Below are 27054 nucleotides of genomic sequence, written 5' to 3'. Positions count from 1 at the left end.
AGGAGTGGTCAAAAATTCAACCAGAAGCTTGCCAGAAGCTTGTGGATGGCTACCAACAGCGCCTTATTGCAGTGAAACTTGCCAAGGGACATGTAACCAAATATAAACATTGCTGTATGTATACTTTTGACCCAGCAGATTTGGTCACATTTTCAGTAGACCCATAATAAATTCATAAAAGAACCAAACTTCATGAATGTTTTTTGTGACCAACAAGTATGTGCTCCAATCACTCTATCACAAAACAATAAAGAGTTGTAGAAATTTTTGGAAACTCACGACAGCCATGAGATTATGTTCTTTACAAGTGTGTGTAAACTTTTGACCACGACTGTACATATAGTTTATTATTCGCGCACTATTTGCTAGCGATGCACCAAACATTCGGCCGCTGAAAAAAGACGTACTTTAATCACCGGAACAGTGCTGCCGAAACTGGTTGTTGTGATGACGTAAAGCACAGGGTTGTCTGGCGCAGAGGCAGCATGTCTGCGATGTGGACATACCAATGTATTCAAGATATACCCGTGGACAAATTGTAAGATGACAGCGGTGGCTTTTAAGGAGAGGAAGGCTCGCAGCAGCACGAAGCAAGTGTGATGTCAGACTCGGGTTTTGTCGCGGACAGAGAGCGACACAAGTAAATAGTCTCTAAACACGAGTACATTCACCAATAACACCAGAAATAGATGCTAGATTAGTTGCTAGGCAATTGTATTAAAGAAAGAGTAACTAAAAGGAATATAGAAAAAACACCTCTCAATTAGGGCTGTAACTAACGATTAATTTGATAATCGATTAATCTGTCGATTATTACTTCGATTAATAATCGGATAAAAGAGACAAACTACATTCCTATCCTTTCCAGTATTTTATTGGGAAAAAAAACCCCAGCATACTGGCACCATGTTTTGGACATTGGGGGTGCAGCATACACCAATAATAACACAGAAATGTAACTCATCAGAACTGAATCAGATATTGTACACGTTTCTGTTGTGAATAATAAAGGATTCATTTTAGGCTGCCTCTGAATAATAGCATGAAATATTCCGGCACCTTCATAACGTTTAGTTATACTAAAGCGTCACTCAAATCTAAATATATTTATATAGCTTTACATTGATCCATTATGAAACCAACCTGAGATATTTCTGTCCGTTACGTTTATTTCGAAATTGGTAACCGTGCGTTTTCTCTCTCAAAACGGAGTCAAATGTGCCGGAGACACATTATCAGCCCCGCGTTGCAACAAAGGCATAACGTTAACGTTACTCACAAAAAAGCTGAACTCATGAATGCCTGTTGCCACTATGGACTTAAAAAGTTACGTACCGTGAGTTCTTCCCTTCATCCACGGCTCCAACATGTTTCCTTTTCAGGTGCTCCTGAAGCAATGTTGTACTTCCGTGCCATTTTGCAGGAAACGGTCTTCTTTGAAGTCTTTAAAGTAAAGTGTTCCCAGACTTTTGACGATTTAGGTCGTACACTTTTCTCCATTGAAGCAATAACCTCAAGATGTTTTTCCGCTGAACTATCCGTACTGTTTTCCTGCGCCATTTTTCGAATGTTTCCGCAAAGGAGACGGCGTCGTCACGTGAGCTGCACATGACACATCATTGGCTAGCTTACCTCCACCTCATGAGACTTGGCCTCAGCGCCGCCCTGGCACTGTTTTGTACTGTTTTTGTACTTATTGTGATTATTGTTTCTCAGCTGTTTGTAAATGTTGGAGTTTATAAATAAAGGTTTATTTAAAAAAAAAAAAAAAAAAAAAAAAAAGCCTCCGCGGATGCGCATAGCATAGTTCCAACGAATCGATGACTAAATTAATCGGCAACTTTTTATAATCGATTTTAATCGATTTAATCGATTAGTTGTTGCAGCCCTACTCTCAATAAGTACAATAAGCAGCAACATTTGAAGAATACAGCAAAATGATATGAGAAAAATAATTAATACCATAATACTTAACTATGTAATGCTTTACACTATCAATACTATAATTAATAACAGATTTTTTTTTTAAATGTATTTACATATATTTTTTTCTTTTAAAGAAAATATGTGCATTATAGCAAATAATATGACATCAAATTGACCACGCCCCCATCGCCAAAGTTATCTTGGCAATCTCGGGGAAACCCTGACATGAGTTAACAGCTCTAGTTAACATTCATTAGGATCGGACTGTAAGTTGACATTGAGCTCAGAGAGCTTGCTTTTCCTGCTTACTGTTTACTTCTAAATAAAACTGATTGCTCAGTTTTAGTTGTGTTAAATTTGTTGAAATGTTGTGCTTTTTAAGGTTAAAGTTACAAAGAAAATTAGAAATATTGATAAAAAAAATATTCATAAAATCTCAAGATTATAAAACGTTGAGGTCTCAAATTATTATATAGATAAAACCTTTGCTGCAAATTTCTGAAAAAGCTGTCGCAAACTCAGAGAGCAATTACAAAAAAAAAGCCTGAGAGGCCTTGCTCCAAATCATAATAAAAGTTTTAAAATAGGAAGTTATATAGAGTTGTTCCTCGTTTGTCAGCATTAATTGGTTCCGGACATGACCGCGATGTGGTGAAGCCGCAATATTTGAAGAGCGTTGTGGCGAGGTGACGACTGTATAATGAATTTTCCAAATATAAAAAAATAAGAGCCTCTATCCAGCTATTGTTTTGCTCCAATTAACTTCCTGTATTCTTAGTAGTTGAGATGGATAAACGCCTCAACTATTACAAATTGCGTCATTGCTTCTGGGACAATTGTATATGACATATTTCTTTAGTTAGCCTCACATTTAATGCCTGTTTTCTAAAGACTACCCATTTGTTTACTTCCAGGTATTTTCCTCACTTACTATCTCCCTTCCTGAACGGGTATGGAGAGTACGTAGCACAGGTTTAGCTGTCTGTCTCTTCTCATTTATTCCAATTATTTGACCTATCTTTAACTCGACCACCAAACGTCTTCCCTTATTGTTGTTCAGGAAAGAACCAGCTGAAGCATATCGATCGCGTAATCAGCCAACGGACTGCTATTACTTATTTGTTTCGTTCTAATTTGGCAGTGTTTATTGACGTGAGGAACCAGTAAATTACTCTGTTAGTGAGGCGTACATGAGCAGATACTTATTTGTTGCATTTTAAATTGGCAAACTCTGAATGAAGACACGAACACCAAAGCACTGACACGACGATGCGATTTTAACGGCGTGAGCATGAAGGTTCTTGCTCAGATACATGCTTTCTCCTTGCACTCGTAGATGACCACAGTACTATAAATCAGTGCCCATGCTCCTTGGATGCAAGATAACATTCAGAAGATTAGATCATTGTCACGTGACCCTGATTATCTGGATGTACTGACACATTTGCTGCGAGTTCCCAGTAACATGAATAGTATATTGCTTTTGCTGACATTTTGCATCTCTGTTGTGCAGCTCGCAGACTTCCAGCACGTTGCAGCTGACACATTGATTCCCAAAGTCATTGAGAATACAACATCCCATGGTCCTTGCATCCTTTGTTAAATGCATTCAATTATATTCCTGATTTGGATGTTCTGATTACCTATAGAGCACACACCATTCTCAACACACACAGGCTGATGTTTTCTAAAATGCATTTAACAGCATAAATCCCTTTAAGCTGTCTCATCTCATTTCAAAGGAGTCCCTGGATAAAAGATGCCGTTCCTTCTGGGTCAGAGTTTATTGTCTCCTCTGTACAAGCCTTGGCCGTCCTGTCTGATGAATCGCATCCTTCATGGCATTGTGTGTCCCCCAAGGCCTTAACGCACGCTCACGCCAAACAATAATATTTAAATTAGCAAAAACAATCTTCGCTAATGGTCTGCGGAGTTGCTTTCTCTAGAGGTTTCATGCATATCACACTGTCTTCATCAGCAGATCAAGTTTGGCTGCATCGTGCAAGTGTACAGGAGGGAACAAGGAGCAATTGGCTTGGTCCGCTACAGCAGTCGCCATGCTTACAATATTCCTGTAGTAACCATAATATAGTACAATAGTACCCCAATTTACAAGATTAATTGGTTCTGTGACGGAGCTCTTAACTCAAAACACTTATATCTCAAATCAACATCTCCTATTGAGATTAATTGAAATCATTTGAATTGTAGCATGCCTTTTAAAAAGGAAAAACTTTTATATAATAAATATTTTACAAAAACGATACAGTAGTGTGCTACTAACAACTTTAGTAGTTTTACGAAATAATGTAATAATAATCTACATTATTTACCTAGAAGAGTGGACTTCTACGATTTCGCCTTTGAGCTGCTTTTCCGTCAAACACACCATCAGCAGCTTCTCCATATTTTCATAGTAATTTTCATCCGCCATTCAGATATTTAAACATTTTGGCTGACGTTAGACTCAATCTGCTTCAGTATGGTGCAGAGATTAAGTGATCCACTCGAACCGCTTTGGCAAGTTGTATTTTTGATGATTTATATATATATATATATATATATATATATATATATATATATATATATATATACATACAGTCATGGTCAAACGTTTACATACACCTGTGAAGGACATGGCTGTCTTGAGTTTCCAATAATTTCTACAACTTTTTATTTTTTTGTGATAGAGTGATTGGAGCACATACTTGTTTGTCACAAAAAACATTCATGAAGTTTGGTTCTTTTATGAATTTATTATGGGTCTACTGAAAATGTGTCCAAATCTGCTGGGTCAAAAGTATACATACAGCAACATACATTAATCAATTTTGGTGATGTAGAAAAGTTACAATCAAATCAAATTAGCTTCATGGCATGGCCTCTTAACTTCATGTGAGTGATTATTATTGACAACACCTGTGGACTTCTCTGAGTCCATTTAAATAGGGCTCATGTGATGCAGTCATTAGACTCGGTTACAAACGCGACATTTGGAAAGTCAAAAGAAACTTCACACAGATCTGAAAAAACGAATCATTGACTTGAACAAGTCGGGAAAGTCACTTGGAGCCATTTCAAGAGCAACTGTGCAGACAATTGTTTGTAAGTAGAAAGTGCACAGTTTTGTCACTGCCACGATCAGGAAGAAAATGCAAGCTATCACCTGCTGCTGACAGAAAATTGGTCAGGATGATCAAGAGTCAACCAAGCACCACCAAAAACTAGGTCTGCAATGAATTGGAAGCTGCTGGAACACAGGTGTCATTGTCCACAGTCAAGCGTGTTTTGCATCGCCATGGACTGAGAGGCCACCATGCAAGAAGGAAGCCCTTGCTCCAGAAGCGACACCTTAAAGCTCGTCTAAAGTTTGCTGCTGATTACTTGGACAAAGATAAGACCTTCTGGGGGTCAGATGTGGTCAGATGAAACAAAAATCAAGCTGTTTTGCCACAATACCCAGCAATATGTTTGGAGGAGAAAAGGTGAGGCCTTTAATCCCAGGAACACCACACCGTTAAGCATGGTGGTGGTAGTATTATGCTCTTGGCCTGTTTTGCTGCCAATGGAATTGGTGCTTTACAGATAGTAAATGGGACAATGAAAAAGGAAGATTATCCATCCATCCATTTTCTACCGCTTATTCCCTTCGGGGTCGCGGGGGGCGCTGGAGCCTATCTCAGCTACAATCGGGCGGAAGGCGGGGTACACCCTAGACAAGTCGCCACCCACATTCACACACTAGGGCCAATTTTAGTGTTGCAAATCAACCTATCCCCAGGTGCATGTCTTTGGAGGTGGGAGGAAGCCGGAGTACCTGGAGGGAACCCACGCAGTCACGGGGAGAACATGCAAACTCCACACAGAAAGATCCCGAGGCCGGGATTGAACTCACGATTACTCAGGACCTTCGTATTGTGAGGCAGACGCACTAACCCCTTTTCCACCGTGCTGCCCAAAGGAGGATTATCTCCAACCTAAAATCATCAGCCCGGAGGCTGGTCTTGGGCACAGTTGGGTGTTCCAACAGGACAATGACCCCAAACACACGTCAAAAGTGGTAAAGGAATGGCTAAATCAGGCTAAAATTAAGGTTTCAGAATGGCCTTCCCAAAGTCCTGACTTAAACGTGTGGACAATGCTGAAGAAACAAATCCATGTCAGAAAACCAACAAATTTAGCTGAACTTCCCCAATTTTGTCAAGAGGAGTGGTCAAAAATTCAACCAGAAGCTTGCCAGAAGCTTGTGGATGGCTACCAAAAGCGCCTTATTGCAGTGAAACTTGCCAAGGGACATGTAACCAAATATTAACATTGACGTATGTAAACTTTTGACCCAGCAGATTTGTTCACATTTTCAGTAGACCCATAATACATTCATAAAAGAACCAAACTTCATGAATGTTTTTGTGACCAACAAGTATGTGCTCCAATCACTCTATCACAAAAAAATAGTAGTTGTAGATATTATTGGAAACTCAAGACAGTCATGACATACTCTGTTTATTAAATTAAAAACCTTAAAACTGCATGATCTTGTTGACCTCAACACTGCTATTGTGACGTACAAAGCTCATAACCACATGCTGCCTCGGTGTCTACAGGAGAGGTTCAAACCCAGAGAGAATACCTATGACCTCAGAGGTTCAGCTGTCTTCCAGAAAGCTAAGATAAGAACAAGCTTAAAAAGTAGATGTGTTTCTGTCAGGGGGGTTCAACTATGGAACAGCTTGGATGATTCCTTAAAATGTTCCAGGTCCATTCACACATTTAAAAAACACTTTAAGACCAATGTCTTGGAAAAATATATCACTCTTGAATCAACACAGTAGTTAATACTATGATCAATGTTAATTAAAATACTAAATGTGGGATATAAATAATAATGGAAGTATAATTGTTTGTATATAGTATATAAATTGGTACAAAGGTTTAACACGCGTATAAGGATATTTTACATGCCTTTACTGTGTATATAATTGAACAGTGTTCATGTTGTGTATAATGTGTATTTATAATATGTTGTACAAAGGACATTTCATAATTTTCGGAAGTTCATCTTGTACTTGACATTGTTTATAGGGTTAGGCGCTATAAGTGTTCAACTTCAGCCTAAACCCTTTCGGTCTGCAACATTTTCATTTTCATTTTCAATCTATGAATGTGCAACTGTTTGTTTATTTTGTTGACCATTGACCGAAGAATAATAAACTATATATCTATACATTATGTTCTTTACAAGTGTATGTAAACATTTGACCACGACTGTACATATTCAATGAATATCATTTGCTTTTCTTTCTCAGCACTGCCCTTCACACTCACTTTCTTATTTTCCGTGCTTGGAAAAACAAAGTCATGTCCATCTTTAGTTATAAGGTAATGCTAGCGAGTAAGACCTGATGTTTTGGTCTATTTTCACTGTTGCATTTACTACACTAATTAATGGAGGGGATGCAACTTAAAGCGTAACTATTCGCTGAGAGTGAGCTCTAGTCTCAAAACACTCTTAAGTTGGGGCACTCTTAAGTTGGGCTACCAGTGTAAATATTCAAAAAACATTTTGGAAATGCATACACCTTTTTTCCAGAATTCCAAATCAGGGTAATTTTTCAGTTGTTAGAAACCTAATTTTGACAGTGGATGGTTACCAAAATTCAGTAAAACTAATGCAGACTCAACCACCTGCAACAAGTGCTTGAAGGTGATATTGTGCAAGTAAGGTCTTGTAAGAAGTACAGTATCCTGACAGACGCACGGAGTCTGACCCTCGTTTTAAACTTTATTAATGGCTAACTGCAGTCCTCACTTTCAACACAGCAACACAACACTTCTCAATATGCACCAGTAATTGCGATTGAGGTGCATTCATGAACCCTAGAACTCTGAGCATCAACACGACAACACATTTTTTTTTTCATATTCCGCATTCTGTATTGCTGCTGCTGGTTTTGCTGCAATAATTGTGACAATATGTTGGATTTATTCCTCGGTTACTGCCTGAAATGCATTGCCATAGACTGTATTATAAATATGTAAAAGCAAGGTTAGTAAAAATCGCCTTTCAAAAAGACATTCCACGAGTTTCCCGATTCCTAAATAGCACCATTACTTATTGCTGTGAGAGCTAAGAGAAGTCTGTGTTGTGAGTCTAATGACTTCAATGACAGATTGTTACCTTTGGTGTCAGGAGAAAAACTTTTCAAAGTACCATGTAAGATTGTGTATATGCTTTCCCCTCCGGTGTCACAATGCACTCTAATTTACCATCCGAGCATATTTGAAGTTGTAGAATGCTTTGAAGTTTTGGTGAAAGGGCGTAAAATGTACTTAAGCGTGTGTATGTGTCCACAGGCGGAACCCCCTCCATTTCCATTTCATCACAGACTCCATAGCTCAGCAAATCCTGTCCTCTCTGTTCCACACCTGGATGGTTCCTGCTGTTCGGGTCGACTTCTATGACGCAGATGAACTGAAGGTAACTCACAGCTTTACTTTCATAAGAGATCCTTGTGATATTTTGCACCATTACATTTTTGGTTTCCCTGTTGGCTTACTTTTGTTGGATGACTATAACTAAAACATTCTACAGGTTAGTAATTTTAAAATGAATTAAATTGTCTTTTCTGTTCCTTGTATGAAACAATACACCAACAACTGACATTTGTTCCTTGTGACTAAAAATACTATTAACTACCCCACATTGATCTTATGATTTCACATGTAATAAAGAGTCATGCAAGGAATATCATCAAAAACTGCATGTTGCACTCCCAAATGGCCATCATGGTGAGTGTGCAGCGATGGACACTTGCCACTCTCCATAGTCACCATCTTGGTTCTGTGAGTAAATGCTCCGAGTGCTTAGCAATTCCTCATCAATAAAGAGAAGAAGAAGAAGCGGGTAAATATTGCAAAGTGTGCAACAATAGTAATCGGTTTGGGACAGCAGTAAAATGTGTGCATTAACATAACTAAATACACCGTGTGAATAGTACAATTATTGAACTATACTGACGTACAGTAAGTATTTGATTTAAACACAGCACTGCATACAGTGCATGCAGAAAGTATTCACACATTCGATTTTTCCACATTTTGTTATGTTACCACCTTATTCCAAAATGGAATACATCCATTTTGTACATAATTACGATGTCATATTTTTATTTTTTTATTTTAAATGTAGTAAAAATTAAAAAAAACACATGTACATACTTTTTGAAGCCTTTAGTCAATACTTTATTGATGCATCTTTGACAGCCTCAAGTATTTTTGAATACGATGCCACAAGCTTGGCACACCTATCTTTGGGCAGTTTTTTCCATTCCTTTTTGCAGCACCTCTCAAGCTCCATCAGGTTGGATGGGAAGTGTCGGTTTTCATCCAGGATGTCTCTGTACATTGCTGCATTCTTCTTAGTCTAGTCAGGGAGGTGACCAAGAACCCGATGGTCACTCTGTCAGAGCTACAGCATTTTTCTGTGGAGAGAAGGGAGAACCTTTCAGAAGGACAACCATCTCTGCAGCAATCCACCAATCAGGCATGTATTGTATCGTGGCCAGACAGAAGCCATGTCTTAGTAAAACGTTTGCCAAAATGCACCTGAAAGACTCTCTCTCAGACCATGAGACACAAAATTATCTGGTCTGAGGAGACAAAACTTGGAACTCTTTGGCATGAATGCCAGGCATCATGTTTGGAGGAAACCAGGCACCACTCATCACCAGGCCAATGCAATCCCTACAGTGAAGCATGGAGGGAGGGAAAGAAGAATTCAGCAATGTACAAAGACATCCTGGATGAAAACCAACGCTTTTCATCCAACCTGATGGAGTTTGAAAGGTACTGCAAAGAGGAATGGGCAAAACTGCCCAATGATAGGTGTGCCAAGCTTGTGGCATCGTATTCAAAAAGACTTGAAACTGTAATTGCTCTCAAAGGTGCATCAACAAAGTATTGAGCAAAGGCTGTGAATACTTATGTGCATGTGATATTTGTAGTTGTTTTTTTAAAATACATTTGCAAAATAAAATAAAAAATGCACATTGTCATTATGGGGTATTGTCCTTAGAATGTTGAGGACAAAAATGAATTTATTCCATTTTGAAATAAGGCGGTAACGTAACATGTAGAGCAGGGGTAGAGAACCTATGGCTCTAGAGCCAGATGTGGCTCTTTAGATGACTGCATCTGGCTCTCAGATACATCTTAGCTGACATTACTTAACAGGATAAGTACTGAATAATTCCGCTGGTAATCACAGTGTTAAAAATAACGTTCAAAATATAAAACATTCTCATACATTTTAATCCATCCATCCGTTTTGTACCGCACCTGTTCAAGAAGTCGCATTAATGGTAAGAAGTATTTTATTTATTAATGGTTAGCTTCAGAATAACAATGTTATTAAAAATAATGAGAGACTTATTATACCCTAAAAGTGTTGGTCTTACTTAAAAATGCACGCATTTAGTTGTATTCAGTGTTAAAAAAAATATTGTATGGCTCTCACGGAAATACATTTTAAAATATTTGGCTTTCATGGCTCTCTAAGCCAAAAAGGTTCCCGACCCATGATGTAGAGAAAGTAAAGCGCTGTGAATACTTTCCGGATGCACTGTATGTCACAAAATAGCAACAAAATTGGTTTGATTGCAATCATATTTTCTGTAGTGCCAGAGTATTCCTCTGGATATCTTATTGACTTCCATTAAAATCATTTTTTGTTTCACTTTGGAAAGGGGGACTAGGCAAGGCTGCTGTCTTAGTCCAACACTATTTGCCATTTACATTGAACCATTAGCCCAGGCTATTTGATAATATGAAAACGTTAAGGACATTATGAACATTTAATTAGTTGTATACCAATAACAATGGATATCTTGGAAGGTTTTGTGTCATGCATGTTATAAATTAAATATTACAAAGTCACAATTATTGACATTTAATTATGTTCCTTTACATGAAATCAAGCAAAGATTTGATTTCAGATGAGACATGAAATCAATAAGGTACTGTATTTGGGAGTGAACATAGTAAAAAATCAAAGTAATCCAAAACGTTAAAGACAATATTGAACAATGGTTAACTACCTATTAGATTTTATATTACCAAGGTTGCTGTACATATTCCAAGCACGACCAGTAGAGGTCCCACAGACTCAATTTACAGCCTGGGATACATTTATGTCCAGGTGTGCCTGGGGTGGCAAGAAACCCTGGGTGAGATTATCAACCCTTAAATGATCCAAACACAAAGGGGGAATGGCTCTCGGGTATGAAACAGTATTTTTATGCAGCCCAGTTCCGGTACCTCTTTTGTTGGAATAACGATAATATGTAGCAAGATAGAAGGAAATTGAAACATATTCTCAAGGTTTTCAGGTTCAATCACTGAAAGTGAAAGGAAATTATCTTGGTTTTCAAAGATAAAATAGGCACAATAACTACTGGCATATTAGAACTTTGGTTTGCATTTATTTAACATTTTAAACTAATAAGTGACTAAAAAGTGCTCCGATGGATAGCATTTGACACCTAATTCAAGCCAGCAGAAGAAGATGCCACATTTAAAGGGGTACTGCACTTTTTTTAAAATTTTGCCTAACGTTCACAATCATTATGAACGACATGATGACGGATTTATTTTTTAATGCATTCTAACTCACAAATAAACGTAAATAAAAGTCTGCTTACAGCGGAGCCAATGGGAGGTCCTCTATTCCGCCCATAAAACACAATAAAAAAATCCCAAAACAGCCAACAATACTCCATTTACATTTCATTAATTGAATATTAACCAAATATTAGTGATATTGTTAGTATAAATGCTAACGCAGACAAACTATTTATAGCGACGCCGTGATCACAAGCTTGTGTGTCAATGTTGACATCATCGACTGATCAGCTGCTTCCTCGTTTCCTTGCTAGTCAAACTATTCTAGATCACAAATCATGCCTGGATAGTTGAAGGACAAGGACGTATTTTGACAAGTTGGTACACTTTGACAGCCAATTTAGACCCGGGAAATGGCGAGAACGACATGAAAAGACGCTTGGTTCTACCCCCCTTCAGGAGGATTATTAGTCGTTCTTTAGAATATATGAACATCCTAGCAGTCGACATTCCAATGACAGCAGACCTTGCACAGTCAGTGATATTTTATTATGTTTGTTGGCCCTCGTAAAGTCTGCAGAGATTACATGTGAGTTGAAAAATAAAGCTCACGTAGATCTATGTCTCCTCTACTTAACAGCCATTAAAAGATTAGAACCCTCCCAAATATATTATACTATAATTGGTAATTCATACATTATATTACTTTAGTTTACTTTCACGTTAAAACGCACTCATTTTTAAGGTGTTACGACTTTTATTTTATTTTGTAGTATTAGCAACTTCCTCCTGGTCAACTTCCTTTGTTTTCACTTTATCCAAGTGCGCATGCAAGTGATGTCGAGGCGACATTGGGACCACATGCGCGTTTATGCTGGAGTCTGATAAAAATCACATCTTACTTGCAGTGTAAACAGCCAGCGGGAAAAAATCTGATTAAAAAAAAAATCCAATCTGAGCCACTTTGACCTGCAATGTAAACGTAGTCTGTGTCGAAGATGAAATAAATCAACCGATTTATCTCCACTTGACATTGCCCAGACAACTTCTGACAACTGATAGCAGTCTTGTTAGCATTACATGGTACTCCGAGTCTCATCGAGTCCGGTGCACCTTGTGTCTCTTCTTTTGGCTCACCAATGTTGAGATGTGTTATAAATGGGGAAGGAGTTTAAGATTAAGTGCATCAAAAAGTTGTTCTGCCAATAGTTAGTCAACTGGATTGTCGCTATGAAGATACAGTAATGCCAAGAATAGTCGTCAGGTTGTTAGCAGTAATTACCTTTAACCGGGAAACGGACCCTTGGTTAATATCTTTATTAATTGCCGTAACATAATAATAAGCCAAATACTGCACTGTAATGAATACAAGATTTAAAATATAGAGAACATCGCCTATTTTTATTGTTTTATCTTTAAATAAAAATGAGGGCAAAATATTTGATGTGCAATGTGGCAAAGGATGACTACAAACCCCGTTTCCATATGAGTTGGGAAATTGTGTTAGATGTAAATATAAACGGAATACAATGATTTGCAAATCATTTTCAACCCATATTCAGTTGAATATGCTACAAAGACAACATATTTGATTTTCAAACTGATAAACATTTTTTTTTTTTGCAAATCATTAACTTTAGAATTTGATGCCTGCAACACGTGACAAAGAAGTTGGGAAAGGTGGCAATAAATACTGATAAAGTTGAGGAATGCTCATCAAACACTTATTTGGAACATCCCACAGGTGAACAGGCAAATTGGGAACAGGTGGGTGCCATGATTGGGTATAAAAGTAGATTCCATGAAATGCTCAGTCATTCACAAACAAGGATGGGGCGAGAGTTACCACTTTGTCAACAAATGCGTGAGCAAATTGTTGAGCAGTTTAAGTAAAACCTTTCTTAACCAGCTATTGCAAGGAAAACCCACTGTCAGTAACTACAGTTGGTCGCTACATCTGTAAGTGCAAGTTAAAACTCTCCTATGCAAGGCAAAAACCGTTTATCGACAACACCCAGAAACGCCGTCGGCTTTGCTGGGCCTGAGCTCATCTAAGATGGACTGATACAAAGTGGAAAAGTGTCCTGTGGTCTGACGAGTCCACATTTCAAATTGTTTTTGGAAACTGTGGACGTTGTGTCCTCCGGACCAAAGAGGAAAAGAACCATCCGGATTGTTATAGGCGCAAAGTGTAAAAGCCAGCATCTGTGATGGTATGGGGGTGTATTAGTGCCCAAGACATGGGTAACTTACACATCTGTAAAGGCGCCATTAATGCTGAAAGGTACATATAGGTTTTGGAGCAACATATGTTGCCATCCAAGCAACGTTACCATGGACGCCCCTGCTTATTTCAGCAAGACAATGCCAAGCCACGTGTTACATCATCGTGGCTTCATAGTAAAAGAGTGCGAGTACTAGACTGGCCTGCCTGTAGTCCAGACCTGTCTCCCATTGAAAATGTGTGGCGCATTATGAAGCCTAAAATACTACAACGGAGACCCCCGGACTGTTGAACAACTTAAGCTGTACATCAAGCAAGAATGGGAAAGAATTCCGCCTGAGAAGCTTAAAAAATGTGTCTCCTCAGTTCCCAAACCTTTACTGAGTGTTGTTAAAAGGAAAGGCCATGTAACACAGTGGTGAACATGCCCTTTCCCAACTACTTTGGCACGTGTTGCAGCCATGAAATTCTAAGTTAATTATTATTTGCAAAAAAAAAAGAAAGTTTATGAGTTTGAACATCAAATATCTTGTCTTTGTAGTGCATTCAATTGAATATGGGTTGAAAAGGATTTGCAAATCATTGTATTCCGTTTATATTTACATCTAACACAATTTCCCAACTCATATGGAAACAGGGTTTGTATATAGTTGCTTGTTGGACCAAAGTTTGCACTGTTAGGCTTTCAAGATATCCTATTGCAGTAATCTGCTCTTTTAGTGTTGTACAGAACATTCTAATAATAATGTTTATGTTATTGCATTATACGAATGAAAAATTGACACATATATAACATGCGTTTGTTAATTTTTAAAAAAAAGGGTATATAAATATGCATTATTACTCATGCATGCACTATTTTAGATGGACAGAAAAGTATGTGTTTTACATAGCATTACTTTAATGCTAGGGTATCAGATTACACTATACCCGCCTACTAAATAACTTGTTATTGTATTTTGGAGACTATATTGGCTTGCAGCGGCAAACTGAATGAAGGCCTAAGGTGTGATAGATTTAATGATAGTGTGATTTAAACCGTTTTATGCAAACAAAATCCTCAGAGCGACAGACGAGAGCAAGCACTGCTGCTTGTGTATTGTGGCCTCGATCCTAGCGACAGGCTATACTGAGCTCCACAGATGATGATGCTCAGTGAATGTAAACACTGAAATGTGTATTCAGGGCAGTTTTTCCCCACTTGTCTAAAAGAATTCATTTTGTGGAAGCTAAATGCCAAACAAGCGCCTTGTTTTAAACACCCACTTATCCATCTTAAGGGAACAAAATAAAACCATACTGGGAGCTAAAGTTGACTAATATACTTAATGTTTAAGTTATCTTTGACTGTAGATAGAATAATATTATTAAGTCTTTGCTATTCTGATTTTAGTGTGCAGTAAATTTTAAATGAGCTCTCTGTTTTCAAGCCACCGTTTTAGCCTCGAACCTAAGCTAAAACACCAACTGGTTGTTGTGTTCTCTCATTCAGTCAGAGGTGTCATGGATCCCAAACAAACATTACTCTGGAATCTACGGTCTGATGAAGTTAGTGCTCACTAAGACACTCCCATCGGATCTACAAAAAGTCATCGTTCTGGACACAGATATTACTTTTGCCACGGACATCGCTGAGCTCTGGGCTGTCTTCCACAAGTTTAAAGGTAACTACTTACTTTTTCTGATCTTTTTTTGGTCATTTGACAGGGGGGAGATTGTGGGGACAATAAGGAGACAACAAAAACAAAAATACACATATATGTATGTATATATGTTTGTATACATAATGTATATAAGTATATGTATGTGTAAATATGTATATGGGTATACAGTATATGTGTATATATATATTTGTATAAATATAGATATGTATGTGTGTGTATATATACTCTGTGTGTGTGTTTGTATATATATGTATATAGTATATATTATATATATATATATATATATATGTATTTATACAGTATATATATATATATATACAGTATAAATACATATACATACATATGCTGTATAAATACAAATATTTATATACATATACACATATATATATGTGTATATGTATATAAATATTTGTATTTATACAGCATATGTATATATATATATATATGTGTGTGTGTGTGTGTGTGTGTGTGTGTGTGTGTGTGTGTGTGTGTGTGTGTGTGTGTGCGTATATATATGTGCATATATATAATGTATGTATGTGTATATATATGCATGTATATATATATGTATATATATACTGTGTGTGTATATACATGTAAATATATATAAGTGTATATATACGTGTGTATATATATGTATATATATATATATGTATATATGTATGTGTGTATATATATGTAAATATGTATAAGTGTATATGTATATATATACATGTATGTATATATGTGTATGTATACATATATATATGTATGTGTGTATATATATGTAAATATGTATAAGTGTATATGTATATATATATACCTGTATATATATGTGTATGTATGTATATATGTGTATGTATATATATATATATATATATATATATATGTATGTATGTATGTATGTACTGTATATGTAATGTATATATATATATATATATGTATGTGTGGGGGAAAAAAATCACAAGACTATTATATATATATATATATATATATATATGTATGTACTGTATATGTAATGTATATATATATATATATATATATATATATATATTGATATATATATGTATGTATATATATATATATGTATGTATGTATGTGTGTGTGTGTGTGTGTGTGTGTATATAAATTATTTCAACCCAATGTGGTCCTCGAGTCAAAATATTTGGCTTGTAAAGATGATATAGATCTGATTCGACAAATTGTCGTTTCATTTCATCTGGTACAGTTCCCCAATATTGTAGTCTGTTCAGCCATTGTTTCTTGTCTCCATATTGCCACACTCTCAAGATAACATACAGTGATGTAAAAGGGCAACATGTGTCTCCAGGCACAACATCCTGTGGGTTAATTCATCAGCTAAAGTAAAGGTTGGAGGAAGTCACGTAGGCATGAGGTGGTAGAGAATCCCTTCAAAGATTTATCGGTACGGCTGTCCTCTGGAGCGGTGCAACCGGCAGCGGTTTGGATCAATCTTAATTAACAGTTGACTTCAATGCACCACCTCTGCCACCCACTCCCTGTCCAGTCTGGCTGAAAGGTTTGTCCCTATTATGTTTGAAAAACCAAAGTAGGGACAAAGTTCTACTCGTTAAAAGCTACTGTTGAACTTCCGCAAACATCCACTTGACAGCTCAAACTGCAGAGATATGGAAACGCTTTTGCTGGCACGGCTCTTAACTTATTTAGTGGTATAATAAGCCACCATTATCTAGGTTATGGTAAAATATGTATGTATGTATGAGCCACATTGGAAAAATGCCATTGTATATTAGAACTTTAGAAACTAAACATATAGGACACGAAGACGTCACTAAAATTGACTGAAACATTCCACCCATTGTTTTCTGAACCTACATTTATAAAGAAAAGTTTACTAAGCTGTTGTGTCGCCATACCTTAGTACAAGTCTACTAATATTCCAACATCATTTGAACAAAGAACACAAACGTTGCAAAGCTCTGAATCACTACAGTACATTAGGTTTGATGCATTGTTTGGCCACTTCATTGCACTCACACCAGATGCTACTGGCCAACAGTAGTCCATAAAATCCTGGAATCCTACAATCAATAAACCACACACAGTATATAGTCCTATGTTACAATACCAAGCTGCATTGCACCAACCAGCCATTTTATTGTATTTATTATGACTTGAGGAAACCACTCTTGTATTACATTTCATTTTCAATATTGTTTTTCCATTAGATAAATGTAGTATTAAACATTTTATATTTTACATCTCCGTTATTTTCTTCCAGTCAGACATAATTGTTGATAGACTGAACCGTGTGTTTCTGGTTGGATTTGACACGTCGTCAGTAAAATTTTGTGCAAATCAATTGTTTATTTGCTCTCCTTGCCTGCGGGCCTTTTCCTTCAGCATCTCTGGAAGTTGAGCAACACAGTGTGTTCAGTTTTCCCTCCCTGAATGCTTATTGTGTGTTTTTTTGCTGATGGGTTCGAAGACCACATGAGTGATGTGCATCGTTTATCCATCCAATGCCAGAGATCCCCGCTGGTTTCCTGGAATTCCCCATTAGTTCTAATCAGCAGATATTCTAGGGTTGAGTAAGAGCTCGAGGGAAATTAAAGTACCACTCAAGACCCCATATTTCATTTTACCTTCATTCCCATACACCATGCCCTCCAGAAAGTACAATCCATGACCCTTGCCGCTTTGACAAATTCTAGAGGCCTACAAGGGGTGTGTATCAAGCAGCAGAGGGCAGGCAGGTTGAGGTCAGGTGTGTGGGAGGTTGAACAGTGCGTTGTTATGCCTTTGAACTCATTAATTCTTCAACATCTCCCAGGAGCTGTGTATAGTCCAAGCCTATTTCTCTTCCACAGGTATGTTCCAGCTATCCATTTATGAACATGATGTACAGTACCGTGTCCTGGAGATGTTAATGGATTTTTCTTTTTTCACCATATGCTTTTTTCCTACAAAATCCTTCATGAAGCTGATGCTCATGCCTATGAAGAATATAAGAAATATGGAATATTAGCATACTGTACGCAAATCCGAAGCCAAACTATTCGAAAGATGGGTTGTATGTAGTTGAGGGACACTATGCTGTTATTTGCAAATACTTTTTTAGCCAGTATACGTCTCTAGAAAAAAACAACAGAATTATCTTGCAATGCAAAACAGCTCTGTGCCGCCTTTGTGTATCATCATGAGCCTCATCTAATAAATTAGGCTCTACCAATGCCCAGTTGGATTATCCAGTAACTTTTATTAATTACTGTGTAACATTAGAATACCAATGTTATGTTATGAGTGTAAATGTATTGCAACACTAGTGCCATCGGAGCGCAATGATGAGGGAAAAAATGGACTTGTGATTCAGACTAAAACATTCCACAGTCATGTTATCACAAGACTGATCCAACTCTGAATTACTTCAATTGCATAATTTGACTGTCGTAAGAAGGTGCAGTTCTGGTCCAGGTCGTCATGAGAGATCAATGTCTTTTTAATTTGGCGCCCTTAATGATTTATTTGAACCGGTCTTTTTTTCACAATAGAATGACAATACAATACAGTAAAGGCCGTTTATTTTGACGCCCACCAAACTGGCTGACCGACGGCGACACAAACGGTGGGAAATCTACCCAAAAATTAAAACTGATACTAGCAGCGATGCGGGAAAAAAAGATTCACATCTGATTCGCAAATAATTTTTATTCAGATTTTAAATTGATTCCTAATATTCAAAAATCAATTTTTGAATCAGTTCAAATCAAGAATGTTGTTCAATCGATTAGTGATTCTGAATCGAATTGTCATCCCAAAAATCGGAATTGAATCGTGAGTTGTAAGATTCACATACCTAGAAACTACCATCTGCTTGCACATGTACTTGCGACTTTGTTCAGAGACACAAGTAGAATTTTGTAAAGGATTTTTCAACAGTTTGTTGACATTGTTTTTCTCCATTTGTGCATCATTTTTATTTGGATTCTTCGGAATTGCTTCAGTAATGTTGTTATGTTTTTTGACTGACAAAAAAGCTTTTGAACATGGACATTTATCATGCGAAGGCTAATCATTCTTTTAACAAAAGAAAAAAGGATGAAATCGGTGCATTTTGTTAGTTGCTGAGGTAGAGTCCAGGTATCACTGCCTTTTATTTTGAAGCTTACTTTGCACTAAAACTAACTAGACAGTAGTCGTTTCTCTGTGCTTAGCGATAATATTGAAGTTAAAATATTGCAACCTGTTTATAGAAATTACCCCTTTTGGTCTCACATGTAATGTTGACAAAAGCATGTACTGTGTGTAGACAACAACTTTTTAGTAAAAAGACTATGTTCCGCAGTACTTGACATAAAAGGGATTGTCAACATAAACTACTTTTGTAGATCGACGGGTTCCATTGTATACATTGGAACCCGTATACAAGGGTTTTCCAAAGCAAAATTTGGGGATACAATTTAGATTTTTTTTTTTTTACATCTTTTTCACGTTAGGAATGATGCATACATACAGGCTTAAAATTATACAAATGTTTTTTTTTTCCATACAGCATTAGGTATGCTCTTCCTCTTTCTCTCTGCATTGACTATTTTTGAACAAAGTTTCTAGGTCTGCCCACGTGACTTCGACACGGTTTTTCAATGTCCAAGGGTCAGAAAAACATGGCAGCACTGATTGAAGGAATCGATGAAGTAAAAGACATGAGATTTCTTTAGCTGGAAAAATCTCTTCTCATTTCCTCTCTCAGTGCAGTGCTTACTGGAGCATGACGCCTCTTATCACCACAGTGCACCGCAATAAAAGATCGCCAGACATTTCTGTTCTCCTGTAATCACACAGCTCCTTACACGTATCATGGCATTCTGACAGTCTTAAATATATACTTTATTTATTCAAACAGCTTCTTCTGTTTGCTCTTTAGTTTTTCTCAACATCTTTGTGATGCAACTGCAATAGATTAAAGGAACATTTTACAATAAATTACAATAAGACGAGTCCCAACCACACCCCCAAGTTCTGAGTGAAAATGGTCAGTTACTGATTTTAAAGTGCCTCAGCAGCAATGACGAATAAAGAATATGAAGGAGATGAATAATTGTGATGGTGATGATGGAAGACATTTTTGATTAGAGCGCGTGATGTAGTTTCTCAAGCGAGTAGAGGTTGGAACTTTTACATTTGAATAACAACACATTCACTATCTTTAGTTAAGGGGACATTTCAGATTTGTGCAAATGGCTGAAGAGCATTAATTAGGTTAACCAGTACAAGGTTCCTTTATATATTATGTTTTCTGACTTGCATTTACAAAGGGCTCCCAAAATGTGTGCATTTGTGCAATATTTTTTAATAGCTTTTTCCAACCCAAATAAATTGAAGAAGCTTGTTTTATCAGAACGTTACCAAGATGTTATCCACAACTCAGATTTTTAATTAAAACCTAAATAATAGAACATTTAAACAAAAAAAAGTTCATCTTTATCTTGTATTTATGTAAGCATTTTTTTCTGTCACTCATTGACTAGATGATGTGCAATGGGACTCTACATGACATTTTTTACCAACTGACACACCTGCAGTGCAGATCAGGCACACACATTATATTTGTGAAACAATACTCCGTCTCCAACTCTTCATGAACAATACTTTTTCTGCCTTTTATGCGTCTTTAAACATCGATCTCACCTCATGCTACACACAGTACATACAGTATATGTAGGTATGTTATATCTTTTTAAGATGTTATGTTTCATGGGGCGGCATGGCTCGGTTGGTAGAGTGGCTGTGCCAGCAACTTGAGGGTTCCAGGTTTGATGCCTGCTTCCACCATTTTAGTCACTGCCGTTGTGTCATTGGACAGGACACTTTACCCACCTGCTCCCAGTGCCACCCACACTGGTTTAAATGTAGTTCCAAGATGTATGTGTTTCACTATGTAATACAACAACTTATATTCTTGCTTCACAAAAGAAGGGAATCTGTACGTTATTGTTATGGTTTGAGTTTATTTCGAACATGCATACAATTACAACATGTTACACGTTTTAAATATGCTTGTATTTTTTATTAAAAACCTTTAACATGTGAACAAAAAACGTCTGTTCAATAAATATAAGTTTTAAAAAAATAAAATAAATTTAAAAAATAAACATAAAAAAAAATATATATATACAGTATGTATGTATGTATGTATGTATGTGAGGGTGAGGTAGATCACCTTGACTTTGTCATTTGAGAAGTAACTCACCTGCTGAAAAAGTGTGGGCAACCCTGGTCTTCAGTATTTCCTTTTTTAGTACTTTGAACCTGAAGTACAAGTGCTGTTATGTCTTCTCGTCGGCCATAGCGTTACTACTCGTATGGATTCTTCATTAATCACACCAAGCAACATTTGTGAGTTTTACAATGTAACAAACAATTCATACTTACTAAACCGCCCCATTTGTTATGTCTGCAGGAGTATTTTCATGCATATTTTTGCATGCTATTGTAATGTAATCAAGCTAGCGTTGTTAGCATTAGCGAATATGCTAACACATTTACAAGTCTCTGTGTTAGTAATATTAACAAACAATGGCATTGTTTTTGTATTTTTTTCAGTTTCACAAATTTCCTCAAAATTTCACCAAAATGTCACCAGAGAGTTATTGAGTCTGTTTAGCGGATTGGAGAGCTAGCTTCCGCAGTTAGTGGGTCCATGACAATGACCTTTGTTTTATTTGATCAGCCGTTTCACTGCCATTTTTCAGGCACCGTTTGGAAACAATTAAGGTATGTACAGTAAATAAACATTTACAAAAATGTTCTGTGTAAATAACTAATTTCTCATAGTCCAGTGCGGCTAATATATGGAAACATATTTTTTTTCTTCTAAAATGTAGAGGGGTGTGGCTTGTATACCAGTGTGCTCTATAGTCCGGAAAATACCGTATTATTTATATTAAAAGGAAAATAAGTTAAAAAACAAATATTTAGCCTAAACCCACGTAATTGATGAAAAATTAAAAAACAAACCAAACAATAGACTCTCTGATAAAATATGCTTCATTGAGTGACAATGTATTTAATAATTTAACACATACTTATTTGAAAAGGTATTCATTGGAGGAACGGTGTATGATTTTTGGATAAACAACGCGTTAGCAAAACTAAATACTATAGATGTTAACATGTCCTCACATGTGTTTGAACAAAACATTTGTCAACTTCTATGTTAAGGGAGTTACATTAGCTTTTGTCACAAGATATGATTATTAATATTATGCAGACATGATCTACTGTTTTTACAATTGACTTGAGACAGAAGTTGTGGTCAGGAACACAAAACTCAGTATCTGTCTTATTATTTATCCCAACTCAATAAAATATTCAACACACACAGATTTCAACATTTAGAACATGTTTTATCCTAATTGACTGGGAAATAGTTGACATAATTAGTTAAGGAGCGTAGCACACACACATATGGCCGTTTAAAGTTGTGACCATGACAGGACATACCTCAATAAATCTGGGTCATAAACATTACATTGGCACCATCAAATGTTGATAGAATTTCAGATGAGTAATGATATAAAAGATAATAGTCCTCAGGGTTTCCCCTAAACTGCCAACATACTGTACATGTGGAGGTGGGGGCGTGGTTATGGGTGTAGTCACCATGACGCAATCAAGTAATTTGCATAATTTACTTTGATATGATGTTCTTTAAAAATGCTACATTCAAAACAAATCTGTTATTATGAATTAGTATTAACATGTTTTTTTTTAAAAATCGTTTTGCCATATTTTCAAATGTAGATGCTTTTTGTACAGTGTACTTTGAGATTTGCAGCTTTTCAATCTTTTTATGGATAAATGTTTTAGACATTGCAAAGAAACAGACAAATTAAATTATGTTTTAACCTGATTTTCTTTTAGAGCTGCTAATAAATATACTTTACTGTTTAGTAATATGTATAATTGTATTCTGTCATTTATCTTTCTGTTAAAACAAAATAATAAAACTGGGCATTTGGGACTCTTGCAAAATACTGGTAATGGATAGAAAATATTACCACTTTAATATAGTTTAAAATAAGATGTGAAAGTCTCCCTTTATAGAAAATATTTGAAAAGGCTTTTTTGAAAAACTTAAGTTTATTTTAGCTGAAAGCGCCAGTGGCCATTAGGAGATAGTAAGTACCCCGTCATCACTTAACAACACAGCTAATGGCAGGTGATGTTTGGGGAGTGTAACATGGCCAACTACCTGCCCTTGAATTAGCAGCACTTAGTGTATTGCTGCTTTCTAAGTGAAGGAGACATCATTTCTCTCTGATTCAGCACTTCAAAACCTCTGTGACGAAAAGGCTTTTTAACTGATCAGTAGGTGTTCAAGGGCACCGGGACAGAGATGATGTTCCGGTGACAATCACTTGCCTTGTCTTGCCAGCTAACAATTCACCTGCGTGTTTTTCTTCACTTCACCGTGCTGTCGCTTCCAGTAAAATGAGCTTTGTGGTGTCACATTTCTTCTACATGCTCATTGCCACAGCATCCCCTCCCTTTGGTCTGCCCTCTTTGCTGCATTGCAGTAACACTAGTAAATATTCAACGTTTATTAGCTCCAACTCCATCTGTTCATCTTCAGTTGGGACTGTTGGAAGTACACAAAGAAACACAGTAAAACCAAACCAACGGCAAACATTTTGGCAGGGCAACTGTAGCACAATAGAGATCGCTGTGCTCTTGTTTACTGCCAACAATTTTTCCCTTTTAATTTATTTGTAATAAGCATACATAAAAAAAATACTGTACAGTGCAAACCATTTAGGTTGGCAAATCATCAGTATCAACCAACTAGGGTTGTACGGTATACCGGTATTAGTATAGTACCGCGATACTAATAATGAATCATATTTGGTACTATACCGCCTCTGAAAAGTACCAGCTGCCACGACCAGTTATAATACTGAAACGCCCTCAAGAAGAGGTGCTTTAAGACATGGCTACCTAGTTAGCGGCTAAAGTCCATCCCCAGTCGGCAGTATTGTAGCTACTTCTAAATCACTAATCCTCGCCTCGACAAATAAAGTATGTTTCTTACAAGTATCATCCCTGCAGGACGAGGAATAGCTAAACATGCTTGAGTACACACCATAGCTCACCAGCGTCAAAATGTAAACAAACACCATTGATGGATCTACACCTAACATCCACTGTAATGATACCAAGTACAGTTGCGTATCTAGTCGATACTACTATGATTACATCGATATTTTTTGGCATCACAAGATCTTCTTTCGTTTTTCTTTGATTTATATTATGTTTATAAACTCAGGAAATATGTCCCTGGACACATGAGGACTTTGAATATGACCAATGTGTGATCCTGTACCTACTTGGTATCGGATTGATACCCAAATTTGTGGTATCATCCAAACTAATGTAAAGTATCAAACAACAGAAGAATAAGTGATTATTACATTTTAACAGAAGGGTAGATAGAACATGTTAAGAGAGAAAGTAAGCAGATATTAACAGTAAATGAACAAGTAGATTAATAATCAATTTTCTACCACTTGTCCTTAATAATTTTGACAAAATAATAGAATGATAAATGACACAATATGTTACTGCATACGTCAGCAGCTAAATTAGGAGCCTTTGTTTGCTTACTTACTAATAAAAGACAAGTTGTCTTGTATGTTCAGTATTTTATTTAAGGACAAACTTGCAATAAGAAACATATGTTTAATGTACCGTAAGATTTTTTGTTACAATAAAGCCAATAATGCAATTTTTTGGGGGGGTCCCCTTTTTTTAGAAAAGTACCGAAAAGTATCGAAATAATTTTGGTACCACTACTGGTACAAAAATATTGGTGTCGGGACAACACTACTTCAAAGCATAACAAACAGAAGAGAGACAGCTCATATCTCCAATTATTCGTAAGTTAAAGGGGAACATTATCACCAGACCTATGTAAGCGTCAATATATACCTTGATGTTGCAGAAAAAAGACCATATATTTTTTTAATCGATTTCCGAACTCTAAATGGGTGAATTTTGGCGAATTAAACGCCTTTCTATTATTCGCTCTAGGAACGATGACGTCACATCGGGAAGCAATCCGCCATTTTCTCAAACACAGAGATGTTATTTTCTGTTTTTTCGACTGTTTTCCGTACCTTGGAGACATCATGCCTCGTCGGTGTGTTGTCGGAGGGTGTAACAACACGAACAGGGACGGATTCAAGTTGCACCAGTGGCCCAAAGATGCAAAAGTGGCAAGAAATTGGACGTTTGTTCCGCACACTTTACCGACGAAAGCTATGCTACGACAGAGATGGCAAGAATGTGTGGATATCCTGCGACGCTCAAAGCAGATGCATTTCCAACGATAAAGTCAAAGAAATCTGCCGCCAGACCCCCATTGAATCTGCCGGAGTGTGTGAGCAATTCGGGGACAAAGGACCTCGGTAGCACGGCAAGCAATGGCGGCAGTTTGTTCCCGCAGACGAGCGAGCTAAACCCCCTGGATGTCTTGGCTCACACCGTCCCTTATGCCACCGAAGATGATCAAGAGAAGAATATTGACCCTAGCTTCCCTGGCCTGCTGACATCAACTCCAAAACTGGACAGATCAGCTTTCAGGAAAAGAGAGCGGATGAGGGTATGTCTACAGAATATATTAATTGATGAAAATTGGGCTGTCTGCACTCTCAAAGTGCATGTTGTTGCCAAATGTATTTCATATGCTGTAAACCTAGTTCATAGTTGTTAGTTTCCTTTAATGCCAAACAAACACATACCAATCGTTGGTTAGAAGGCGATCGCCGAATTTGTCCTCGCTTTCTCCCGTGTCGCTGGCTGTCGTGTCGTTTTCGTCGGTTCTGCTTGCATACGGTTCAAACCGATATGGCTCAATAGCTTCAGTTTCTTCTTCAATTTCGTTTTCGCTACCTACCTCCACACTACAACCATCCGTTTCAATACATGCGTAATCTGTTGAATCGCTTAAGCCGCTGAAATCCGAGTCTGAATCCGAGCTAATGTCGCTATAGCTTGCTGTTCTATGCGCCATGTTTGTTTGTGTTGGCATCACTATGTGACGTCACAGGAAAATGGACGGGTATATATAACGATGGTTAAAATCAGGCACTTTGAAGCTTTTTTTAGGGATATTGCGTGATGGGTAACATTTTGAAAAAAACTTCGAAAAATAAAATAAGCCACTGGGAACTGATTTTTAATGGTTTTAACCCTTCTGAAATTGTGATAATGTTCCCCTTTAAGGTACTACTGTATGTCCGTACAAAATAACACATTAAAGATGCATGATAACAAGGGATGAAACAGTACACGGTAAGATACTTGTTACTGAAATTATTATCTGAAAGTATTATATGAAATGGTTACATAGTCACCCGCTCAGTCTGAGGGCTGTCAACAGGTACAGTTCTGCTGTAATTAGAAATAAATGCATGAGATGATGTTGTTTATAAATGTTGTCCTTTACAACCCTGCATTTCTAGGATAGACATGCTTTTCGATGCAAACTATAAACGTTAGTATTTGGTTTGGCCTGGTTGCAGAATATGGCTGAAGAGATATCCTAGTTTTGTGAAAGCCTGTTGCCCAATCATTAAAACCTCTCTGGGTACCTTTTAACAG

At 37.0% G+C, this 27054-nt stretch overlaps 1 protein-coding gene across 2 annotated transcripts in view; it reads left to right on the top strand.

Annotated features, from left to right (window-relative positions):
- large1 (LARGE xylosyl- and glucuronyltransferase 1) overlaps positions 1-27054 on the top strand; it is a 218281-nt gene that overhangs the window by 147215 nt on the left and 44012 nt on the right. For both annotated transcript variants that reach the window (XM_061960698.2, XM_061960697.2), the window contains exons 5-6: positions 8281-8404; positions 15261-15432. In XM_061960698.2, coding sequence (XP_061816682.1) covers positions 8281-8404; positions 15261-15432 — 296 coding nt within the window. The remainder of the gene's footprint in view (positions 1-8280; positions 8405-15260; positions 15433-27054) is intronic.

The sequence above is a fragment of the Nerophis lumbriciformis genome, linkage group LG05, assembly GCF_033978685.3.
Source record: "Nerophis lumbriciformis linkage group LG05, RoL_Nlum_v2.1, whole genome shotgun sequence".
NCBI lineage: Eukaryota > Metazoa > Chordata > Actinopteri > Syngnathiformes > Syngnathidae > Nerophis > Nerophis lumbriciformis.
This window is presented reverse-complemented; position numbering and strand designations above follow the sequence as displayed.